The 21050-nt window shown below is 39.1% G+C and overlaps 2 protein-coding genes across 5 annotated transcripts; one reads left to right on the top strand and one right to left on the bottom strand.

The window, feature by feature from the left end:
- Window positions 1-171: 171 nt before the first annotated feature.
- LOC117425538 (DNA fragmentation factor subunit alpha-like) lies at window positions 172-6838 on the top strand. 4 transcript variants are annotated; one of them, XM_034042524.3, is made up of 6 exons: window positions 172-422; window positions 993-1151; window positions 1432-1580; window positions 2426-2624; window positions 3073-3209; window positions 5514-6838. In XM_034042524.3, the coding sequence occupies exons 1-6, from the start codon at window positions 329-331 to the stop codon at window positions 5724-5726; spliced, it is 951 nt and encodes a 316-aa protein (XP_033898415.3). In that variant the 5' UTR covers window positions 172-328; the 3' UTR covers window positions 5727-6838. The 4 variants fall into 4 exon arrangements, with proteins under 4 accessions (XP_033898415.3, XP_033898414.3, XP_033898413.3 ...); XM_034042523.3 differs by having other exon boundaries at window positions 3070-3209; XM_034042522.3 differs by having other exon boundaries at window positions 1429-1580.
- A 1652-nt stretch (window positions 6839-8490) lies between these two features.
- Window positions 8491-19101, bottom strand: LOC117425426 (mannan-binding lectin serine protease 2-like). The gene is made up of 11 exons (XM_034042360.3): window positions 18997-19101; window positions 17807-18023; window positions 17433-17610; window positions 15435-15566; window positions 13583-13779; window positions 12375-12522; window positions 12022-12140; window positions 11655-11733; window positions 10825-10950; window positions 10613-10687; window positions 8491-10195 (listed from the first exon to the last, which is right to left on the bottom strand). The coding sequence occupies exons 1-11, from the start codon at window positions 19002-19004 to the stop codon at window positions 9408-9410; spliced, it is 2067 nt and encodes a 688-aa protein (XP_033898251.3). The 5' UTR covers window positions 19005-19101; the 3' UTR covers window positions 8491-9407.
- Between the last annotated feature and the right edge of the window lie 1949 nt (window positions 19102-21050).

The following is a 21050-nucleotide window of genomic DNA, read 5'->3' as shown; positions in this document are numbered from 1 at the left end:
ACTACACACATGATAAAGAAAGCAGTGGAAATGGCAATGAAGCTAATAAGGTGCAGGGCAATTGATTTTAATAAATAATAAATAGGAAGCATGGATTACACTTTGAAGAACAAACATACTGATGGGAATCGTAGTCTTCGCTCAGTCCACCCAGTTGAGACAATACTACAACTCCCACAATCCTATTCTCCTGATTCCTTGTTACTGTATCGCAATGATATCAGATTAAAGTCGTTACAGTGTGTGTTACAGAACAGAAGTATTTTACTTTGTTTAATATTCCACAGAAGATATATTCAAATAATACAGCAACTTTGTTACAGTAACAATGACGGAAGAAAAACATTGTAAAGTCTGCAACCTTTCACGTAAAAAATCGTATGGAATTGCAGTGCGGTCTTTGGAAGACCTAAAAACTAAAGGTAAGTACAAAGACGCAACGCAAAGCTATAATGTATTCTATTTATTTTGCAACGTGCCTGTGTCGGACCTTTTAGGCGAGTTATAACGTTCTCACAATAGTTATTTAACAATGAACATATAATGTTAATACTGTAGCAATAAAAACGTATTGGTACAATCACTCGAGAATGGCTTTAGTTTAATCGTGTAAAATTACTTTTTCTTTTCTTGCTGCGCTCCAGTCAAAATCGAAAGTGGATGCCAAGAATAACTAAGGTGTGGCCTAAGACAGCGTACCTGCAAACCTTAAATTATTTCTTTGAAGTTTACATAAGCAAGGAAACAAATCCCTGTGCAATTTTACAATAATGCACTTTCTTAGTGTATAAGTAATAAGTACCTTCCAGCCATTCGTCCTTATGCCCGCTGCTGCACAAAACACATTTTTAATAAAACCACCCATTTCACTTTCTCTAAATTCAAAGTCAGTAAAACAAAACATTTTATTTCAGAATTCCATTGCTAAATGCACACTAACCAAATACATCATTTTATAATTGAACGAATATCTTTTTGTATGTTGCACCTAGGACGTGAGACGTTAGGCATGGACTCCAAGGGCCTTGTCTCTGTGGTGTTAGAGGAAGATGGCACCATAGTGGAAGATGAGGCATACTTCATGTGTTTACCACCTAACACCAAGTTCATGATTCTGCATAGCAAGGAGAGATGGGGCCCTGCAATGAGAGGTAAGATTGAGCAAGGTGCTGTTTAGCCACATGGCCAGCATGTTAAAAGTCAGGATCCTGTATTTTACATTGTGCCCTTTGACTGGAGGTGTTTTTCAACTGGATTCAGTCTGTTTCAACCATATCAAGGAACTGTTTCACAAGCCCTTGGGAGACAATAAACCAGTGTTACTGAAATGTAAATATGGCATGCTCAGATAATTAACCCTACATTGGAGTACTGGTATGTAGGGTAATGATCTGATCGAAGCCAACAGGACTTTCCTCTTCTTGCTAGCAGTTGATGGTGGGACTGCATGGTTAGGTGAGAGTATTGAGATCGATGAGCTGGACAGCACTTTCACTGGCACCGAATCGTGGAGGGGTCTGGCACAGCAGCTGAAACAAGACCTTTCCAGCATCATAATGATGTCCGAGGAGGAACTCCAGGTAAAAGGACAAAACCAGTGAAAAATGTCCGTGGCTGTACCTGAGCTAGCATTGCCATTCATTGCGCTTTTGTACAGTTTGATGCTATAACTTGATAAACGACGAAACTTTTTGTGTGTGTCTAAGTGACTTGGTTTTGGCACAAGTGAGACTGGTATGTGTCTGTGTATGTATGTTAGGAAAGCTTTGTTTGACTTTAAGACCCATAAACTTTTTTTAAACTGCAGAATTGCATTTCGTCATTTTTTTTAACAGCCTGTGGCAGGGTGAATACCGTGCCGGTGCACAGGTACGTGTGGGGATTATTGGGTTGGCAGGGAGGGAGTTAAATTCTTCCCTGTCAGAACACACGTGGGAATGTGGCTGGGGCCATAATTGAATGATTGGTGATTAATTGGGCTCCAGCCACAGGTGTATAAAAAGGGTAATCACAGGTATTAATGTTGGAGTTGAAGGTTGTATTGATAGATCGGTGTTTAAGGGAGGGTACAGTGCCATGTTTCATTGTAAGCGGTGCCTCAAACCACGTGTATGTGAAGTGTTTGTATTTTCCTGTTTATTTTATTATTTATTATTAAAAGTGTGCACAAGCTCTTTAAACTGCAGCTTTCTGGCCTCTGAATCTCATTCCTAACGCTACCCTGTCACACAGCCCTTATAAAAGTATTTTTGCAGTCTTACTATGTTTTACCATTTCGCTATGCTTTATTGCACGTTGCTGTGCTCGGGTAAACTTTCCTAAGGCAGTTGAAACAATGTTTTTAAACTGCTGGGGCTGTGAGCAGTGTCGATAAGGGCTGTGCCCTGTAAGGAGTGTGGAGTCGGTAATGACTTCAGTTTTGCAGTGTCTAGTGGATGTATCCCGTGAGGAGCTGGCCAAGGAGCTGGGACACAGAGAGACTAAAGTGCAGAGCCTGCAGGACACCCTCCAGAGGGTTCTGGACCAGAGGGAAGAGGAGCGGCAGTCCAGGGAGATCCTGCAGCTCTACCTTCAGGCTGCAGAGAAGGAATCGAGCCCAGCGAGTAGAGGCTCCAGCCAAGAGGGTGAGGAAATACCCAGAGTGCCTTTTCAGACTGCTCCAGTTGTATAACAAAATCAACAGCAAAGCAATACATGTCATTTTGTTCAAATAAATTTTACCCCAATTCGAATGCGGTCTTACCACTGCAATCCACTCACCGATCAGGTAGTGGGTTTACTAGGACAGCCACTGACCCCTTCATGTGTCATTGTGTAAAACATTAACGTATCCACTAGATGGAGCTTTAGCTTTAGTTATATACTGACATGTAAAAAGCTGTTGATAGGGTTTTTTGTTCGTTTAAAGAAATGTTTCTACTTTTAACTGATCGCTTTCTGGCATTTCTAAAGATATAGAGGAATGCACCCCAGTCCGCATCTTGTTCCTTTTGGCTGCTTGTAGTGAGAGCCACGTTATTTAAATCAGGCAGGGTCTTTTCAACCCTTTTTCTTTATGCTCATGTTCAGTAGATGATGTCATCGATGGAATGGAGGTGGACTCCACCAAGGTGACCGCTGGACAGAGTTCCAAGTTCTGCCAAAGAACACTCATGGTTCTGAAGGGTAAAACGAGCCCTGAAACCAGGCTGTCTAACCAGGATCTGCAGGTACAGAAAGACAGACACACACACACACACACACACACACAGTCACAGGTTATGTACAGTTTTAGAAAAATAAGTTCTTGCACTTCTCTGGATTCCTCGGTACTGTAATATTAAGAGTGCTTTCCACATGACCAGTATGAAATGAAAGTATCTGCCTAAATATATACAGACGTGCTCAAATTTGTTGGTACCCTTACAGCTCATTGAAATAATGCTTCATTCCTCCTGAAAAGTGATGACATTAAAAGCTATTTTATCATGTATACTTGCATGCCTTTGGTATGTCATAGAATAAAGCAAAGAAGCTGTGAAAAGAGATGAATTATTGCTTATTCTACAAAGATATTCTAAAATGGCCTGGACACATTTGTTGGTACCCCTTAGAAAAGATAATAAATAATTGGATTATAGTGATATTTCAAACTAATTAGTTTCTTTAATTAGTATCACACATGTCTCCAATCTTGTAATCAGTCATTCAGCCTATTTAAATGGATAAAAGTAGTCACTGTGCTGTTTGGTATCATTGTGTGCACCACACTGAACATGGACCAGAGAAAGCAAAGGAGAGAGTTGTCTGAGGAGATCAGAAAGAAAATAATAGACAAGCATGGTAAAGGTAAAGGCTACAAGACCATCTCCAAGCAGCTTGATGTTCCTGTGACAACAGTTGCAAATATTATTAAGAAGTTTAAAGTCCATGGAACTGTAGCCAACCTCCCTGGGCGCGGCCGCAAGAGGAAAATCGACCCCAGATTGAACAGAAGGATAGTGCGAATGGTAGAAAAAGAACCAAGGATAACTGCCAAAGAGATACAAGCTGAACTCCAAGGTGAAGGTACGTCAGTTTCTGATCGCACCATCCATCGCTTTTTGAGTGAAAGTGGGCTCCATGGAAGAAGACCCAGGAGGACTCCACTTTTGAAAGAAAAACATAAAAAAGCCAGACTGGAATTTGCTAAAATGCATATTGACAAGCCACAATCCTTCTGGGAGAATGTCCTTTGGACAGATGAGTCAAAACTGGAGCTTTTTGGCAAGTCACATCAGTTCTATGTTCACAGATGAAAAAATGAAGCTTTCAAAGAAAAGAACACCATACCTACAGTGAAACATGGAGGAGGCTCGGTTATGTTTTGTGGCTGCTTTGCTGCGCCTGGCACAGGGTGCCTTGAATCTGTGCAGGGCACAATGAAATCTCAAGACTATCAAGGCATTCTGGAGCGAAACGTACTGCCCAGTGTCAGAAAGCTCTGGCTCAGTCGCAGGTCATGGGTCCTCCAACAGGATAATGACCCAAAACACACAGCTAAAAGCACCCAAGAATGGATAAGAACAAAACATTGGACTATTCTGAAGTGGCCTTCTATGAGTCCTGATCTGAATTCTATCGAACATCTATGGAAAGAGCTGAAACTTGCAGTCTGGAGAAGGCACCCATCAAACCTGAGACAGCTGGAGCAGTTTGCTCAGGAAAAGTGGGCCAAACTACCTGTTAACAGGTGCAGAAGTCTCATTGAGAGCTACAGAAAATGTTTGAGTGCAGTGATTGCCTCTAAAGGTTGTGCAACAAAATATTAGGTTAGCGGTCCCATCATTTTTGTCCATGCCATTTTCATTTGTTTTATTATTTACAATATTATGTTGGATAAAAAATCAAAAGCAAAGTCTGATTTCTATTAAATATGGAATAAACAATGGTGGATGCCAATTACTTTTGTCAGTTTCAAGTTATTTCAGAGTAAATTGTGCATACTTTGTTTTTTGTGGAGGGGTACCAACAAATTTGAGCATGTCTGTACATGCACTACCCTTAAACATTGCTTAAGATTATGTTATGAACAGCGAATTAGATTTGTAAAAAACATTGTTGTTTGTGCAGTTTCCTCCCTTCACATACCAGTAGATGGTGCTGTGCTTCTCTGATTCATAAGACTAGCAACATATTTAATAGAAAATCAGCTGAAGAAGACAAGGTGGTCTTTTTAAAACGATTAGTCAAATACACTGTCGCTCAGTAGAACATATAAAATACTGTTTAGGAATCTGCTGGAGAAGGGGCAGGTCAGCATCATCACCCCACAAAACAGCAGTGCCAGTGACACATACTGTAAATGTGTTAGACTTTCTATCTTGAACGTGAGTAAGTGTAAAGCCGCAGTGAACTTTTAGCGATCAGCCCAAAAACTTGCAGCGGACTCACTGATTTGCCGTTCCCGAAAGAGAAATCCTAAAGAGAAAGCGCCGTTTTGTGTAAAATATCGGTTCTGGTAAAACCTGACCGGGTTTCCTTGTCATTTGCAGTTGGTGGTGAACGAAGGCTTGCAGAACCTGTCCGCAGCGCTGAGCTGGGACGCAGAGAAAACGAAGGATCTGCTGCAAGCTTGCAAGAAGGAGCTGGAGAAACGCTTAAACAAAGTGCAGGCCCTGCAGTCCCTCAGGAACTGCACCCAGGGTGCTGAGGAAGAGGGAAACAGACTGGCTAAACGCAGGAAAAAGGCTCCCTTTCAATCTTAATCCTGTTAGTGTAGGAGCGCTCCACTCAAGCTGCCTCGATGCAGAATGTTTACAAGAGATAATCTGACGGTACGTGGCATCATTAATCTTTAATTACAGTATTTGTTTTGTAAAGTTAAGTAAATGTCTTAAAGAGTAAGTAGCAACACGTCTCTACATGTGGCTACAACTGTTTTAAATAATGTACCTGTAATTTTTCTTTTCATTGTTAACATGCTGACAACTTTTCAAAATGTCTGCTCTAGTGCACTGGGGGTTGAGATCTGTCCTCTAAATCACTGCAGCAAGAGCAATTAAAAAAAGACCTGGGGACGTGTAACGCTGTATTTTTTCAGAACCCTGCTACTATTCTACCCTCCTTCTCCTCCTTCTTGGATTCTGATCTTTGCTCCCTGCTTCAGAGCCATAAACCCACCACGTGTGCTCTGGACCCCCTCCCCACTCACCTCCTCCCGGCTGCTTCCCCTGCTCAACTCCCTTTCATTTCCTGTCTTCTCAACACCTCTCTGCTGTCTAGCTGTTTCCCCTCTGCCTTCAAACAGGCCTACATCAGATCCCTCATCCCTCCAGAACTACTGTCCTGTCTCCCTTCTCCCATTCCTCTGTAAAACCCTTGAGCTAGCGGTACATCGCCAGCTCTCTACTTTCCTGTCAACACATTCTCTGCTCACTCCCCTCCAATCTGGTTTTCACCCGGAACACTCCACTGAAACAGCTGTTCTCTCCATATTCACGTTTTTTGTAACTGCTCTTATTTAAAATCATTCTCATCCATTTATCGTACTTACTATGTGCTCTTACTGGACTTTACTCGTATAAGCAAATATTTGTACTATAAATTAACTGTTCAAACTCACTCTTAAATGTAATTATTTACTGTATTCTTTATTTTGCTCTTATTTGATCTTATTTGCTACTGATTTTATAAGGACATAAATAATAATAATAATAATCTAATTGTAAATGAAACACTCCATAAGAATCTGTGTATGTGATTCTGCCTGTCTGTATATTAGAGTTGAGTAAGATTTTATCTTTTGTTATTCATATTTTGGCATTAAGCAGTTATACTGTCTGTAAAAGCATTTGTAATAAAATCATTGTATATTAAAGGTGTGTATGAAGTTCTTCTTGTTGATGGTAAATGCACAGCCGGTGGTGCACAGGGTGATGTCCTGGCCGTGCGGGGTCGCCGGAATTCTGTGGGGATTCCGAAGGGAGCATTGCATTGGCGCTTCCGTGGGTTAGGGAGGCAAAACTGGCAGATACAGTATGTCTAAATTGTTATCTTCAAAAGTGTTGATTTACAGATATCTCAAATTCATTTAAAGATACATGCATGTCCTCTTACACTGAAGGTCCATGGTAATGCACATCATGGTGTGCATAGTTCCTGTCTGAATGCAATTCTTACTGCCAAGCAAGCTGCTTATCGACAGGTAGTTGTTTTTCTGTGCAACGTGACAATACAGACAGCTGGAAACAGGGACAGCTGTTAAAGACTGAATACATACACTGGTTAACTCAAGATAATGGACATGGAGGCATATGTTTAACATTCTTTCTGGTCTTCTGGTTGCTTTCCCAAATCGAGGCATTTAGCAAACTACAGTATGCTCTTTTTAGAAATATGCATGCAGTATGTATATAGGTGAAGCTCTCCCTGTCAACATTGACAACAGACAACTCTTACAAAATGAGCATATCAATCAAAGCCAATACCAGTAATCCTGTAACAGTAAATTATATTAAACTGAAGAATAAATGCACTCTACCCTGACCATGGCTCCCAATGCACCACTAAAGGCTTGAAAAGAGGTAATATTTACAAAAAGCGGCATTTCGCTTATACAACCGGTAATCATACATCAATTAGAGCCTACACGAATATAACAGAGTGCTCTGTACCCTGAAGTATTGTTCTAAATCAAATTGCTGGGAATGCCTAGATCCCAATGCAGTAAGATCAAGATTGCCTACTACTATATATTTAGGTGTAATTTCAAGGTTTAGTTGTCCTGCTTAAGGAAAAGGAATTGTTCAGGGTGTTCAACTAAATAAATAGGACTCAAATAAGATTCTTAAGGGGGAACTGTCCCTCATTCTCCTCTGACAGCTATAATGTGAGCATGCCCCATGTTTTATATCCTAATGCATTGAGATAGACAATACTGGCAGTACTGGACGGTGTGATTAAAATAGAAAAGTGGAAAACAGGTTTGCTATATACAGTGTGCTAATCATGATCAACATTATGGAACAGTTAAGGTACTAATTCTAGCGGATATTCAAAATACAACCAGAATCAAGACGTCTCAGATGTATTTTATTTTTTCCAGCTATGGTTGAGTAAGTTGTTTTATTCAAGTCTGCTTTCAGCAGATGTTCCAATCTGTCACCTGTCTGTTTCCATGACTCAGGTGTTTGTGTGTTTACTCTGCACTGATGTGTTCTTCAACAGTGATAGATTAAACACATATGAAGCTAGGGAAGTAGACAGCAAGCAATATTTGAGTTCATTATCAGTCCTTGAGTACAAAGAGATACAACACAGCAATAGAGGTGTTATACAGAGTTTCTAAGCTGTGTGTTAAACTGTATTAACCAGGATAAGATCAGGGCTGTGCAATGGCCTGATCTAGATCAGCTAATATCACAGGGTACTACAACGCACTTGCTGTTTGTAATGTTTCTCTGATTGGAACTACTATTTAGGTAGTGCAAATAATTAAGTTTTTGGGAATAAAAAGCGATACAGAATGGGTGGATAGAGCCATTTTATTAGCCAACAAAATGAATGAGCTTAAGCCCTTCGTCAAGGGTCAGGTGACCCCTATTCTTTGAAGGGTCAAAACTGACACTTTGTATTTACCATTCTGCAACATATAAAACACTTCTTTAGATTCAACAAAGCATTATGTGGTATAAACAGTGTGCCACTGGTTGGGTATAAAAAAGCTGGTATAGAGTTTATTTGTTGGACTAGAGAAATGAGGACTGCACACCATGTCACCCCCAAAACTGGTAATTATGCATAAAGTGCCTTTTTCGTATTGCATGCTGATTTTGATGTGTAATAAAGCATTAGTATTACTCTGCCTAATTGTTGTATTGAGCGAATCACTCTGGGTTATTCCACACCAGTGAAGCGTGAGCCAGTAACAGCATGGTTGTGGATGAGGCTTTGAGGAATATGTCTGAAGCTTATCTCAGTTAGAGAAAGACAGGTCTGGCCACAACATGCAGGAAAGGATATATATGAAACATGTATGAAAAAGCTATTTTTTTGTCTTGCTAAAAATCTGAAAGGTTACATGTTTCTTAGCAGTAGTACAGGACCCTATTCACCAAACTTTAATTTACACCTTACTCTGAGATTAAATCCTGTTTCATTGAGAATTTCTGTTTTACAGCTCTCTAATAATCGACTTTAAAAGAAGCGCAAAGTAAAGTTTTTTGAAAACACCCATTCTATAATATAGAGAGGAGCCTAATTCAATTAATGTTGCAGTTGAAAATAATTCAAATTTTTAATACGATTTTTATGATTAATGTATTTGTATTTATTTAGCATTTTACTTACTGCATTCATTGATCAATGTTCCCCTCCAGATTCAAAACGTATCTGGATATATAGTTCCTATTAGAAGACACTCGTGTTATATACAAGATGATTCAAATTTAACGGTTCTTTGAAATAATATCCTCAATCCATGGGAGGTAATTGGTCACTTTGGTGTATAACCCATACTGCCCAGCCTTTGCGCACTCTAATCCCCAGGAGACTATGCCTCCAAGGAACCAGTTGCTTCTTTCCTGGTCATAAAAAACAAAAGGGCCACCACTGTCGCCAGAGCAGGCATCTTTTTTGCCAGCCTTGAATCCGGCACATATCATGTTGTTGGTGACAATAAGAGGCTGCCCATTCTCTGACACTTTACCTTGATAGGCAGCTTTGCATGTTTCAAAGTCAACCACTGGCAAGTCCACATACTTTAGTGAAAGAGAACCCCGTCCTAAACCTGAAGCTCGTGTCACACCCCATCCAGACACTATGCCATACTCTTCAGGTTTGACAACAAACCTGTCTTCTTTACCTGGCAAGCAGATAGGCATGATTTTTTCACTGATGGGCACTCTGTGTTCCAGCTTGATCAACGCAATATCGTTATCGTAGTTGATATTGTCGTCCTTGTAGTCTTTGTGAATGAAGATTTTCTCAGTCACGCCCAGTACAGCGTTACTGTCCCCCCTGTGAATGGTTCCCATTTTCACCCTCACGTTGGCGGCGTCTCCGTGGTTGTGTAGCACGTGCGCGGCAGTCAGGACCCAGTTGTCGTAAAGGAGTGTGGCTCCTCCTTTAAAATCTCCCCCCACCTCCATCAGGACTTGCCACGGGAACTGTTTCTCCAGCGCCTGTTGTCCCCCAATAATTCGTCCCAGTGATCTAACTGTTGGAGACCCACAAGCTGGGGGGAAAAGAAACCTAAAGTTTCAACTACTGGAAGGTGTTGCAAATAAAATAATAAGAAGGAATGCACCGGCATCATAGACAAATATTCAAGTAAGTTCACCCTTGGATAATTTCCTTAAATTTGGTTGATTTATTAACCAATGTATTTAAGGAGGTTAGTTACCCCAAAACCTTGCTTTCAAAGCAGCCTTGTCAATTCGATACCTCAAGAAGTTTACAGTGGCAAACCACTACTAAAGGAGGAGAAGCTTGCATCCCTACAACTACAACTGCTTGATGGAAATGCCAAGATACATTTAACAAGGTCTGTTTGTTGAGAGATCACAAGAGACTATGGAGTAAATGTGGTAATAGACACCAATTATGGGACACCTTGCAGTTTGGATGATACAAAACAGAATGGATTACTCACATGGTTCACACTGCGGCAATGCATTGCTTCCCTCTGAGTCCCTCCAGTAGCCATCTTGGGCACACGTGTACTTTCCTGCAAGTGTATAACTCATATTATCAACAGCAAGACAAAAAGGAGCTTGTAAGGAAACGTTTATTTTTAAATCTTGGTTTCTGCATGTGGCTGTGCTGAGTTAAGTTGTTTTTAAGCATCTACACCGCTGTCCTTACCGTCTCCATTCCCTTTCATGACATAGAAAGGGCCATTACAACCATAACGTGCAACAGACTGGTAGGTCGTGGTGGTGAAGTCAAGTGTGCCATTGAAGATGCTATCTGGACGTGTGCAGTCGACCACTGAAACAAAACCGAGATCTTTATATGAGTATTCTCATGTCCAGAGTACACAGGTCCAGAGTATCACTCCAACCTGCTGACCCGCTATGTCCCTGCTCGCAAGCTGAGGTCCTCTGACTCTGGCTTGCTTGTCATACCTAGGGCTTCTTCATTTTTTTATTTTCCATCTCTCTCCCTCCCTTTACACCTTAATTAATAGTTGTTAAGCCTTAACTGAATGGCAGATAACTCTACAGTTAACTCAATCAAGATATGATGGTAAAAAGAAACAGCTTCCTTTGGTAATTAGTGTTTGATTAAGAAAGCGAATCAGCTCAAAATGTGTTTAAAGGCACATCACGTGATCAAACTATAAAAATGATGAAAACTAGAAGCCCTAGTCATACCCAAGCAAAAGTGCACCACACTCGGGGAGCGCTCTTTTAGCTTCATGGCCCTGACTCTCTGGAACTCTCTCCCAGCTTTAGTGCGTGCAGCTCACACAGTCACTCACTTCAAATCAACTCTCAAGACCCGCTTGTTCTCTCTTGCTTTCAATGCTCTTTAGCCTATATCTGTTGTTAGCTGCTATCTAAATTGCTATTTCAGACACACGCATCCACAATGTTTAGAATCCATATCCTAGCTTTGTACTTAATGTATTTGCATTGATTTTTACTGTTTGTATTGAATAAATAAAAATAAATAAAAACGGTGTCACTCACAGCTGCATCTGGCCATCGGTTTGTCCCAGGTTCCATCTTTCTTGCAAACTGCTTCGTACGATGACAGTCCTACATTCCCCTAGAGTAAACATAAGCTTCATGCTCATACCACTGAGAAGACTGATAGCAAGACATTGCGTTCATAGGTAAGGGGAATAAATAAAAAAACAATGGAAAGAGGACTACGATAGACGTTTAGATCGTTAAAATAGGAGATTACATTTCATTGTATGTTTATCTTTCTGTACCTTTCCCTTTACTTTGTTTATGTCTGTGATGCTTTCACTAATGTACTTTTATTAATTTGTATTGGAAACTGGCTCTTGGTACTGTAAAAGTAATCAGGAAAAACAAGATAAATGTTTACCTGCAGTAACTCGTATCCAAGCTCACAAGTTAGCCTAATGCGATCTTTGAAGATGAATCTTGTGTTGGACGGGGAGATTTGACCATGGGGAGGCGCTACAGGATCAGGACAAGGCATAGCTGTGGGGAATGATAGAGAAGATTAGCATGCTGTGGTTCTGTGGAGGTAAAGATATGTACTAATGCAGCTAAGAAAAAACAAAACGAATTGCAATCATTTTCCTTCCATATAAATCCCTTTAATATGCAAAGTGATAGTAACTCACCAAAACACAAATTCCTATTCCACTATCATGCATTGCGTTTGGGTATGTTCAAATCCAGTGACACAGACTCTATTGTTTAGAGAAGTACCTGTGGTTGTGTACATGATTTTCCATCCAGTGTTGGTCCCTGAGGAGTCAGTTGTAAAAGTAACATCCACCTCATTGCTTCCTGTCTCCATTTTCGACGGCAGTGATGTTCCACACAACGGCCCATACTCCTTTTTCTGTGCTTTAATCTTCAAAAGAGAATAACCACATTTACTGCATGGACCATCATTTTTTTATATATATTGGTGAACTTGTGAGCCCTAAAACTTATTACAGTTGTGTCACTTACAGTCAGTATTGCATGGACCTACATATGTGTCCTTCTAATTGCACCTTTTATAATAATGAAACAAACAAACTGATTTCAAATCTGCTTGTTCTAAAATAATATGTTTCTAAATTACAGTCCATGCATTACTCCCAGCAGTTGTAGAAAATGACTGGCCTGACACCACTAGAGTCACCGTGCACCATCCATCGATTTCAAGCCCTGCCATATTCAGCCCCTGCTCTGTTAATGGATAGCAAACATAGCAACAGGAAAAGGGTCAAATAAAGGTTGCATCACATAATGCCACAAAGCCTTGTAAATACAGCATAACATACAATTAGATGCATGAAAGGGTGCATTGTGTGCTCTGTGACAGAGAATGCTTCTAAACGATCACCCTTCGAAGTGTCAGTAGATTCAAAGGTCATTGTAACAGTTCTATTGCTATTGCGCTTGCAGTTATCCAAAGTGTTTTTTGGATTCATTGTTCCCATATTGAGTTATTAATATTTTTCTCCCTTAGATTGCTTTGAGCTTGTCTGATGTATTCTACCTGCCAGCCCTACCTATGCTACATATATATCAAACTATATATATGTACATTTTTGTACACTGCAGTTATACCTCCTTTCTAATATATATATATATATATAGTTTTTGCTCAAAAGAGCCAACTTCCCAACGTTTCGGTATGTTTAACATAGCTTTGTCAAGGGAAAATGTATTTGAAAACAAACAGTGGAAGTACTTACCTGCTTTTGATGCTATGGTAACTACACTCATTGCCACATTATTTAAATGGAATGAGCAAGACAGTTAGTCCCAGCACCTAGGATTCTTCAGACAAGCTCAAAGCCAGGTAAAGGTTGATACAATAGCGGGAGTGGGGGTGGGGGGGGGGTGGGGGTGGGGGGGAGGTTAAAGGCAATTCAAATGACATTTGAAGCTATTTATGCTTTAACCACAAATCTGCTTACCTTCAAAACGTCGTAAGGACATTTTACGTCTGGATGAGTTTCTACATCAAAGGAATGCACGAACTCCAGTACGATGCTGAAGCCCTCCTCCACCCTAATGTGGTAGTCACAGCTGGAAAGCTTGGGGTAGGAAGAGGGAAACGCCGGACTCATCAGCTCTCCAGATCGTCCAGTGAATACCTGTCCACTGCAGTTGACTAGAGGAAAATAAATAGATAAATAAATAGATACATATTAAATCGTGTGACACTGCTTGGATCGCTGAAAGCAACAGAAAATGTTATGAGGCAGCGTCAGTGATGATGTATGGTGTATGTTGGGCATGCCTCATATTAACTGGACAGCAAGGGCCATTATAAGACAGATCTGACATTGAAAGAAACTTCCCTTTCAGACTGAGACGTTAAAATCAACTGCAGAGCTGATAGAGAAGATAGGGTTCTGTCATCTTCTGCAGGATTAGCATTGCATTGTTGTTCAGTCACAGTAAAAGTGTTATGGTCTCTCAACAGACACCGCACCAGGCAAGTCATTCATCATTTACTGTGCAGCACTCAACAGGCAGAACAAACCCCTCAGTAATAAGAACTGATGTAGTTTAATGCTAGTTGTCCCACAGGGGTGTATTGGGTACTTTGACTGGCGCTAGGTCATCAGCTCAGACTTATTGAATTGTTTGTGTTTGACTTTGGAACAGAATGGAACACAATGTGAATGTGAATTGGGCTGGGAGTATAATCCAAATTATTGAAAAGTCATACATTTCAGACGGTAAAACCATTTTTTATTGATGCAGTATACTTATATTTTGAAAGTAAACTATGTTAATGTAACTTTGGAATTACATATGAAGTAATAAATGTTTTCATATTGAGTTCCTTTAGACTTCCTATGAAAGGACACCAATTCATGTACATTCCACTAGGTTATTAGACCATCTATCAACAACAATTATTAGAATTAAAAAAGGTATTATTTTAATTAATAATATTTGTTTTCCCCAAAGGTTAAATATGATTTCTGGCCGTTATCCTGCTTTGATGTCTTCTAAATTGTAAAGGAAACCTAACAACTAATTTAGTAACTAGTTTTTCATTATTATTATTATTATTATTATTATTATTATTATTATTATTATTATTATTATTATTATTATTATTATTATTATTATTTCAGCATAACTATTTTAAACTTATATATCCATAGAACTATATAGTGTTTATGCATCAGAACATTTTCTTGTAAATAATTACAACAATTAAAAAAAAAAAAAAGAGTCTGTTGTGTTAACAATGATGAATTATCTATGGAAGTAACCAGGTGCTATTACTGCTATGTATGAAAGCAAGGTATCAATTATCTTTGCCTTGACATCTTATTCCCCCGGGCACCCAAAGTAATTTAGTTGAACTCATGATGCATGTCAGAGATACTTGGACTTGGGTACCTCCCATGAGCCTCAGCCAGGCTAGCACCAGGGCAGACGCATTATTCAACATCATCTTTTAAATCTTTGACAAACCTGGCTAAATGAACCATACGAGGATGTGCTTTGGGGACAGGAAAGTCAATTGAATTCTTCTGGAGTTTTTTGATTGGTGCAATTAAACCACCTGCCAAGGTCGTTTAATCTTTATATGCAGAGCGCCATGCTTGAATGGAGTAAACCACACCAAAAACATGTTATAAACTAAAATGATTGAATGAATTATATAGTTGTTTCTGTCTGGTTTACTGTATGCACCACCTACTGCACAAAGCCAGATTTACTAATAATACAATCTCCTAATTGAATACTTGTGAAGGCACTGGGTAATGCAAAAAAGCAGTCTGATGTAGTACAGCCCCTTACCGGTGCATGTCCTCCTGTTGGAATGGAGAAAGTACCCCATTCTGCAGGTACAGTAATAGCCCCCCACGTAATTGTGGCAATTATGGTCACAGAGAGGCTCTCCATCCTCTGTGATTGCACATTCATCAATATCTGGGAAAACAGGAACAATGATTAAACATTTCATGAACCACTTTTATAAACCATAAAAAGCAGCAAGTCAGTACAAGCCATAAAACAGTTTACGGACTAAAATAAATGAAACTTATGGAGCTGTTTATTGGTGGGCCATGTAGTCACTGCGATCTCAACAGATGTGCAGCCTTGTCAGGTGCGAGTGAGCAGACTTGCTGTAGGCTTGCTGCGGTGCCTGTATCTGGAGTATACAGAATGCCTTGTGTAACCCACAGCACACAGACAAAGCCCTCGAGGGGGTAGATTAGTGGGAGGTAATGCTTCTGGGTGCTCGTTAGAAGTGTAGAGGAGAACTGAGGGCTGGCAGGCTGGCCTTTTACTTAGAAGCGACGTCTCAGCAGCAGCAGGTGTAAAAGCATCATCATCATCATCATCATCATTATTGCACTGGCAGCTCGTGTAATTCTTTCTGACAGCTTTGTCACTCAAGGATCTGGGAGTGACAGACAGTACGCCCTTCTCTCAGGCACTGTAAATCCGGGTTGACAATGACAGGTTAATTGTCTGAACCCTTCACTGCTAATTATGGTAAGCCGGGAGGACAGCTTTTAAGAACTGCGGATCAACCCACGCCTGCGCGTTCCCGTGGACAGCTCTAAAATTCAATCTGCCAATCGTTGTTTTGTAACTGGACATTGCCTCAAAATTGGTTTATTTTTTTTGGGGGGGGGGGGTTGCATCAGTCAAGAATGAGTTAAACTCTACTTGCAGTGATAAGCCAAAATAATTCCTAGAAATCAAGTGACATTAGGAAAGATATCAGACCAGAAACATCTTTCATGGCATTGTTGTTATCGTTTGAAGCCAGAAATAAAGTCAAACGTGGCTTCTTGTCCTATTTTACATTTAGTTAAACAAGGATAATAATGAATGTTATGGCATAGCACCTCATTTTCAGTGCTAGAAAGGTTAATATAACAGGCTCAAAGAACACATTGAATAGGTTGAAGGCACTATATCAGTGGTTCTCAAGGCTAGGGTCTGGGTTTCACTTAGTGGCAAAGGGTCTTAGCAACTGGGTTCCAACCATGTCATTCATAACAGGAAACAGGAAGAATGTCAAAGGGTCCAAGGGCACTCTGGGAAAAGTACAAGGAGCCACTAACTGAGGCCACATACAGTAATTATACTAACATTGCATTATTTTACACCTTATGCAGCGCTACCATTTTGACATTAATTACTATTATGATTTTTTTTTTTTTTGCTACAGACAATTCACTCATATTGTAATATATATATATATATATAGTGTATGTGACTACTATACACTATATACCAATTTAGAGAACAACGTTAAGCCCATTCTAACAAACCCTTTTGCTAGCACGGGCTGAAGGATTTTGCTTTGTTTACCGCTATGCATATATATACGAATCACCCATGGAAAGGAGCCTGTCTATATGATTAGGCAGAGGCGGTGAAACTGCAAAGCGTAGGAAGTGCGGAGCTTAAACCTGTCATCAATGCAAGCAGGGAGGTAGGAAATGGAAGAACGCAGAGAAATCAATTTTCTGTTGTAATCTGTCTGACTCGACTGATTAGAGCCATCCAGTTACTAGCCCACAAGCATTTCACACTTCCTTAATTTCAATTAACTTAACAGTAGTGTTTTGTCTTCAGTCTCCACTATAATATCCCCACGTTTTATTATAAATGCTTGTCAAAGAGAAATGGGAAACTTATAATAATGATTGAGCCAGAATAGAAAAGGAGTTGATAAGAGGCTGGTGGATAAACGCTTTTGAAATTGTATTAAGGTTTTCTGTTCTGCAATAGCACAGTGCGCTTTACAAACCACATAAACAAGGTTGAAGTGTCTACCTTCGGATGCAAAGAAAGCTGTAAAGCCGGTAAACCTCTTCTCGTTGGAATAGTCAGTTCTGAAAATGACTGTCATGGTGTTGTCTGTTGAGTAGATTGCAGTAACCCCGGGGGCCTCCTCAGTGTCTATACCATTCTCTCCACAAAACCGTGCCGTTTCGTTCCCTCCCGTGAGAATCTGAAAAGTTGTGTTTGTTTTTTTTACTTTAAATCAAATATTCAGACACAAGCACGTAGACACATTAATGAAAGCACCTCAGTGTTCTTAAAGTTAAAATCATAAAAATATGAATACATACTTATCTTTATACACTAACAGCACTTAAGGATATATTTTCCCTTAACTAGGGTTGAGACTTAAGAAGAAAAGTTACCTGAACGTAGTCATATTCACACAGGTAGGAAGGTTCTAGATTGAAGTTTGTGAAGTAAAGCTTAATCCTGTTCCCCACAGGAACTGTAATGTTCCATATCCGCTTGATATTATTGGGATAGGGGTTTGGAAATCCAGGTGTGGAAAAACTTCCATGTGAGGCTTTTAGGTCAATACTGAAAGCTAAATGCAGCACACTGACTGCAATTACCAGCAACCTGTGAAAAAGGAAATACAATTGCAGCACTTGAAATACTGGATAACATTGCAGCATACTTTAAAGCTAAAAGCATATGTGTCAAAGCACTTTATTTTAAAGGAACAAAAAAGAACCGAACAAAATAAACAGCTCAGATAATTAAACTAAAGTTGCAGTACAGTATTACATTTTACACTATATAATTCCTCTTCTGTTTACTGCATTCTTCCATAGGTTATTTAGCCTTCCGTGCACTCCACGTTGATTACAGGTGCTACAACATACAGCAGCAGGAGGTTATAAACAACATCTTGTTATAAGTCAGAAAGCAAAACCAAAATTAAAATGGAAGATTTTTAAAATTGTGTTGTTTTCAGATACCATTTTACAATTTTGACATGGGATTATAAATAAACAATCTTCTTAAATATGTAATAAAAATGGGTTTCTACTAAATGCTACTTTAGTAATGTATGTGCTACTGTTTATGACATATAATATGGTATCTTATTGAATTAAGTATACTTGATCATTTCATTATTAATGTCACACCTACAAAGGCTTTATATAGCAATACAGCTTTGGACAAAAGATTTGCAACATCTAGAATTTTAGGTTTGAGGCGTTATTTAAAGAAAAAAAACCTATATGAACATAATTTAGATCTTTTATTTAACATCATGTAATCAAAGAAACTAGAAAAAGTCACATAAGTCTACCGGAAGCCATAATATTAGTACAGTATTTAATGTTAGATTTCGTCACTTTTTAAAATGTTTTGTCAGTTTTTTGTTAAGTATATGGAAAACTACAAAGCAGTACGTAATTCAATATGTTAACGTAACATTATTCAGCAGGTTTCATTCGACTTTATGAAGCAAAATGAGTTAATTCTATAAGGTGGTGCAAAACTTTTGGTCATAGCTGTACATGGTTATCAGCATTTTAAAAGTGAATCCTACAGGCATTAAAACAATGTATTGTGCTCTTACCTCATCATGCTCTTCTTTCACAGCACTTATAAACTAATGTAGTTCAGTAAATACAAACTGAAGAGACAGCTAATCTTTGACCTCTGTGTACGTCAGGTTACTGAACCCTAGTATTGATCTGCCTTTGAAGTGAAAGTGCAGGAAGATGCTGAGCAGATCAAAACAAGTATTTTCTTTTTGTTTTTTTTAATTGTTTTAATTGAAAATAACACAGGGAGTAGGGAGCAGTTTAAACTCCCCATCCATTGCCACACTTTTTGAGAAGGTGGTGATTCTCAGAAGTGAACCGCATCAGAAATCTGGATGGTTTGCTTGTGAAATTAATGTTTGATTAAACCCATGGCTATCAGTCCGTGCAAACAAAGTTGGTCTGTTTAATCATTTTCCTATAAACAGTGATTATTTCAGCTCAACACGACCTACAAAGTGGCTATGCAACTGTTTATCGAAATTAGTCACAACAAAAAATGATATTTCACTATTGCTGTGATTCTTTTTTATTTCAGGGTGAAATTTTGCACAGGATTAATTTACTGAATGAAGTCAGCAGAAATGTAGCCATAATACGCAAAAATCGTGATGTTTAACTGTGCTTTATAGTTTATTTGTATTTAAAGTTTATTTGTATTTACAATATTGATAGCTTTACACTTTTTACAATATTGATAGGCTTATCATAGTTAAAGCATAATGGTACATGTTTTTATATTGTGAATCCTTTTTTGCAGGCTACAAGTTAAAGCTTAGCTCTAATGGGGGTCTGAGAAACCTTTATAATTGGCAATTGTGCCTTTCTTGACAATTGTACCACTTGTAAAACCAAGAAGAATTAGTTTGAAGGTTCTTATAGGCTGTGATTGTAATAAGATTAACCAGATATTTCTCTGATTAGGCATCATTAATTCTTCTCTGAGGGTTTCCATATTGTACCAAACAAGTTCTGTGTGGTTTAAGCCACTTGCTTGCAAGACTTTGATCACTCAATGACATACTTGCTGTCCTGCTGTAAGCGTGGCAGGTTTTTCAGAAACTTCCAATCAACACTCCTTACCGGGCCCTTAAAAGCTTAAATATACCTTACCAGCCTTCTAAGAGCTAATCTGTAAGACAGAGCCACAGTTCATGTTGAGAAGCAATCAGGCTTTTTTGATGAATGGGACCAGATTACGCTGTTGAAAAACAAAAGGGTACCAGTAAACTAACAGGTGCGTGCTGCTTTACCAGAGCCAATCCCAGCAGCGTTATGAATTTTAAATGAATTGGAAATGCGAACGCATCCGAACTGACATAAACAACCCAATAAATATGAAATGAAATGATTTCCTGCCGCTATTAAAACGGACGGAGGATTATACATGCTAATGGTAAATTTGTCATCCTAATACTAAACAATTATTTCAGCTAAGTGGGTCTTTAAACTACATCCTAGTTCTCAAGTGCTCGTTGAGAGTTATAATTATAAGGTAGCCCGGAAGGCTATTTCGTTAGCAAATGTAAGCATTGATTGTGTTTTTCAAAGGTGCATCGAGATATGTGTGTGGCTGATTGTAAGAGGGTAGAGGTCAGTCACTGACTGCTAAACCAAAACCAAAACAAGATATTATTACTGTATATACTTTCCAATATTCTAGCTATTTTGAAGCGAAAAGAACAGCACGTTTTTACTTAAATTTTACAAGTACACTATAAATAAGGGAAGCTACTGCTTCTTGGTACAGTACCTTATTACTTCCAATATGAGACTTTATTGACCTTCAGCACAGGAAGTGAGATTGTAACAGGAAGCAGCAGTGCAAGTGTCTTAATCTAAAGCATAGTACTTGAAAAAAGATCTGTTTAAAATGGGTTTTGAAGCCTTATCATTCGTTTAAGAAACTGGTTTCAGAACCTGAGAACAAAATGATAAGATTTGATTCATATAGCTCTAATTTATGGAAGTTCTTCTACAAATAGCCTATATATTGTGATTCTTCTTAAGTAAGGAAAGAAATCATCATGAGTGAAATCTGTTCTGTTCTGTTCTTCTACCTGAGTGCTTTTAATTATGTGTTGCC

This window comes from Acipenser ruthenus, chromosome 20 (assembly GCF_902713425.1).
Source record: "Acipenser ruthenus chromosome 20, fAciRut3.2 maternal haplotype, whole genome shotgun sequence".
Lineage (NCBI taxonomy): Eukaryota > Metazoa > Chordata > Actinopteri > Acipenseriformes > Acipenseridae > Acipenser > Acipenser ruthenus.
The sequence above is the reverse complement of the archived record's forward strand: the minus strand, read 5'-3'. Positions and strand labels throughout refer to the sequence as shown.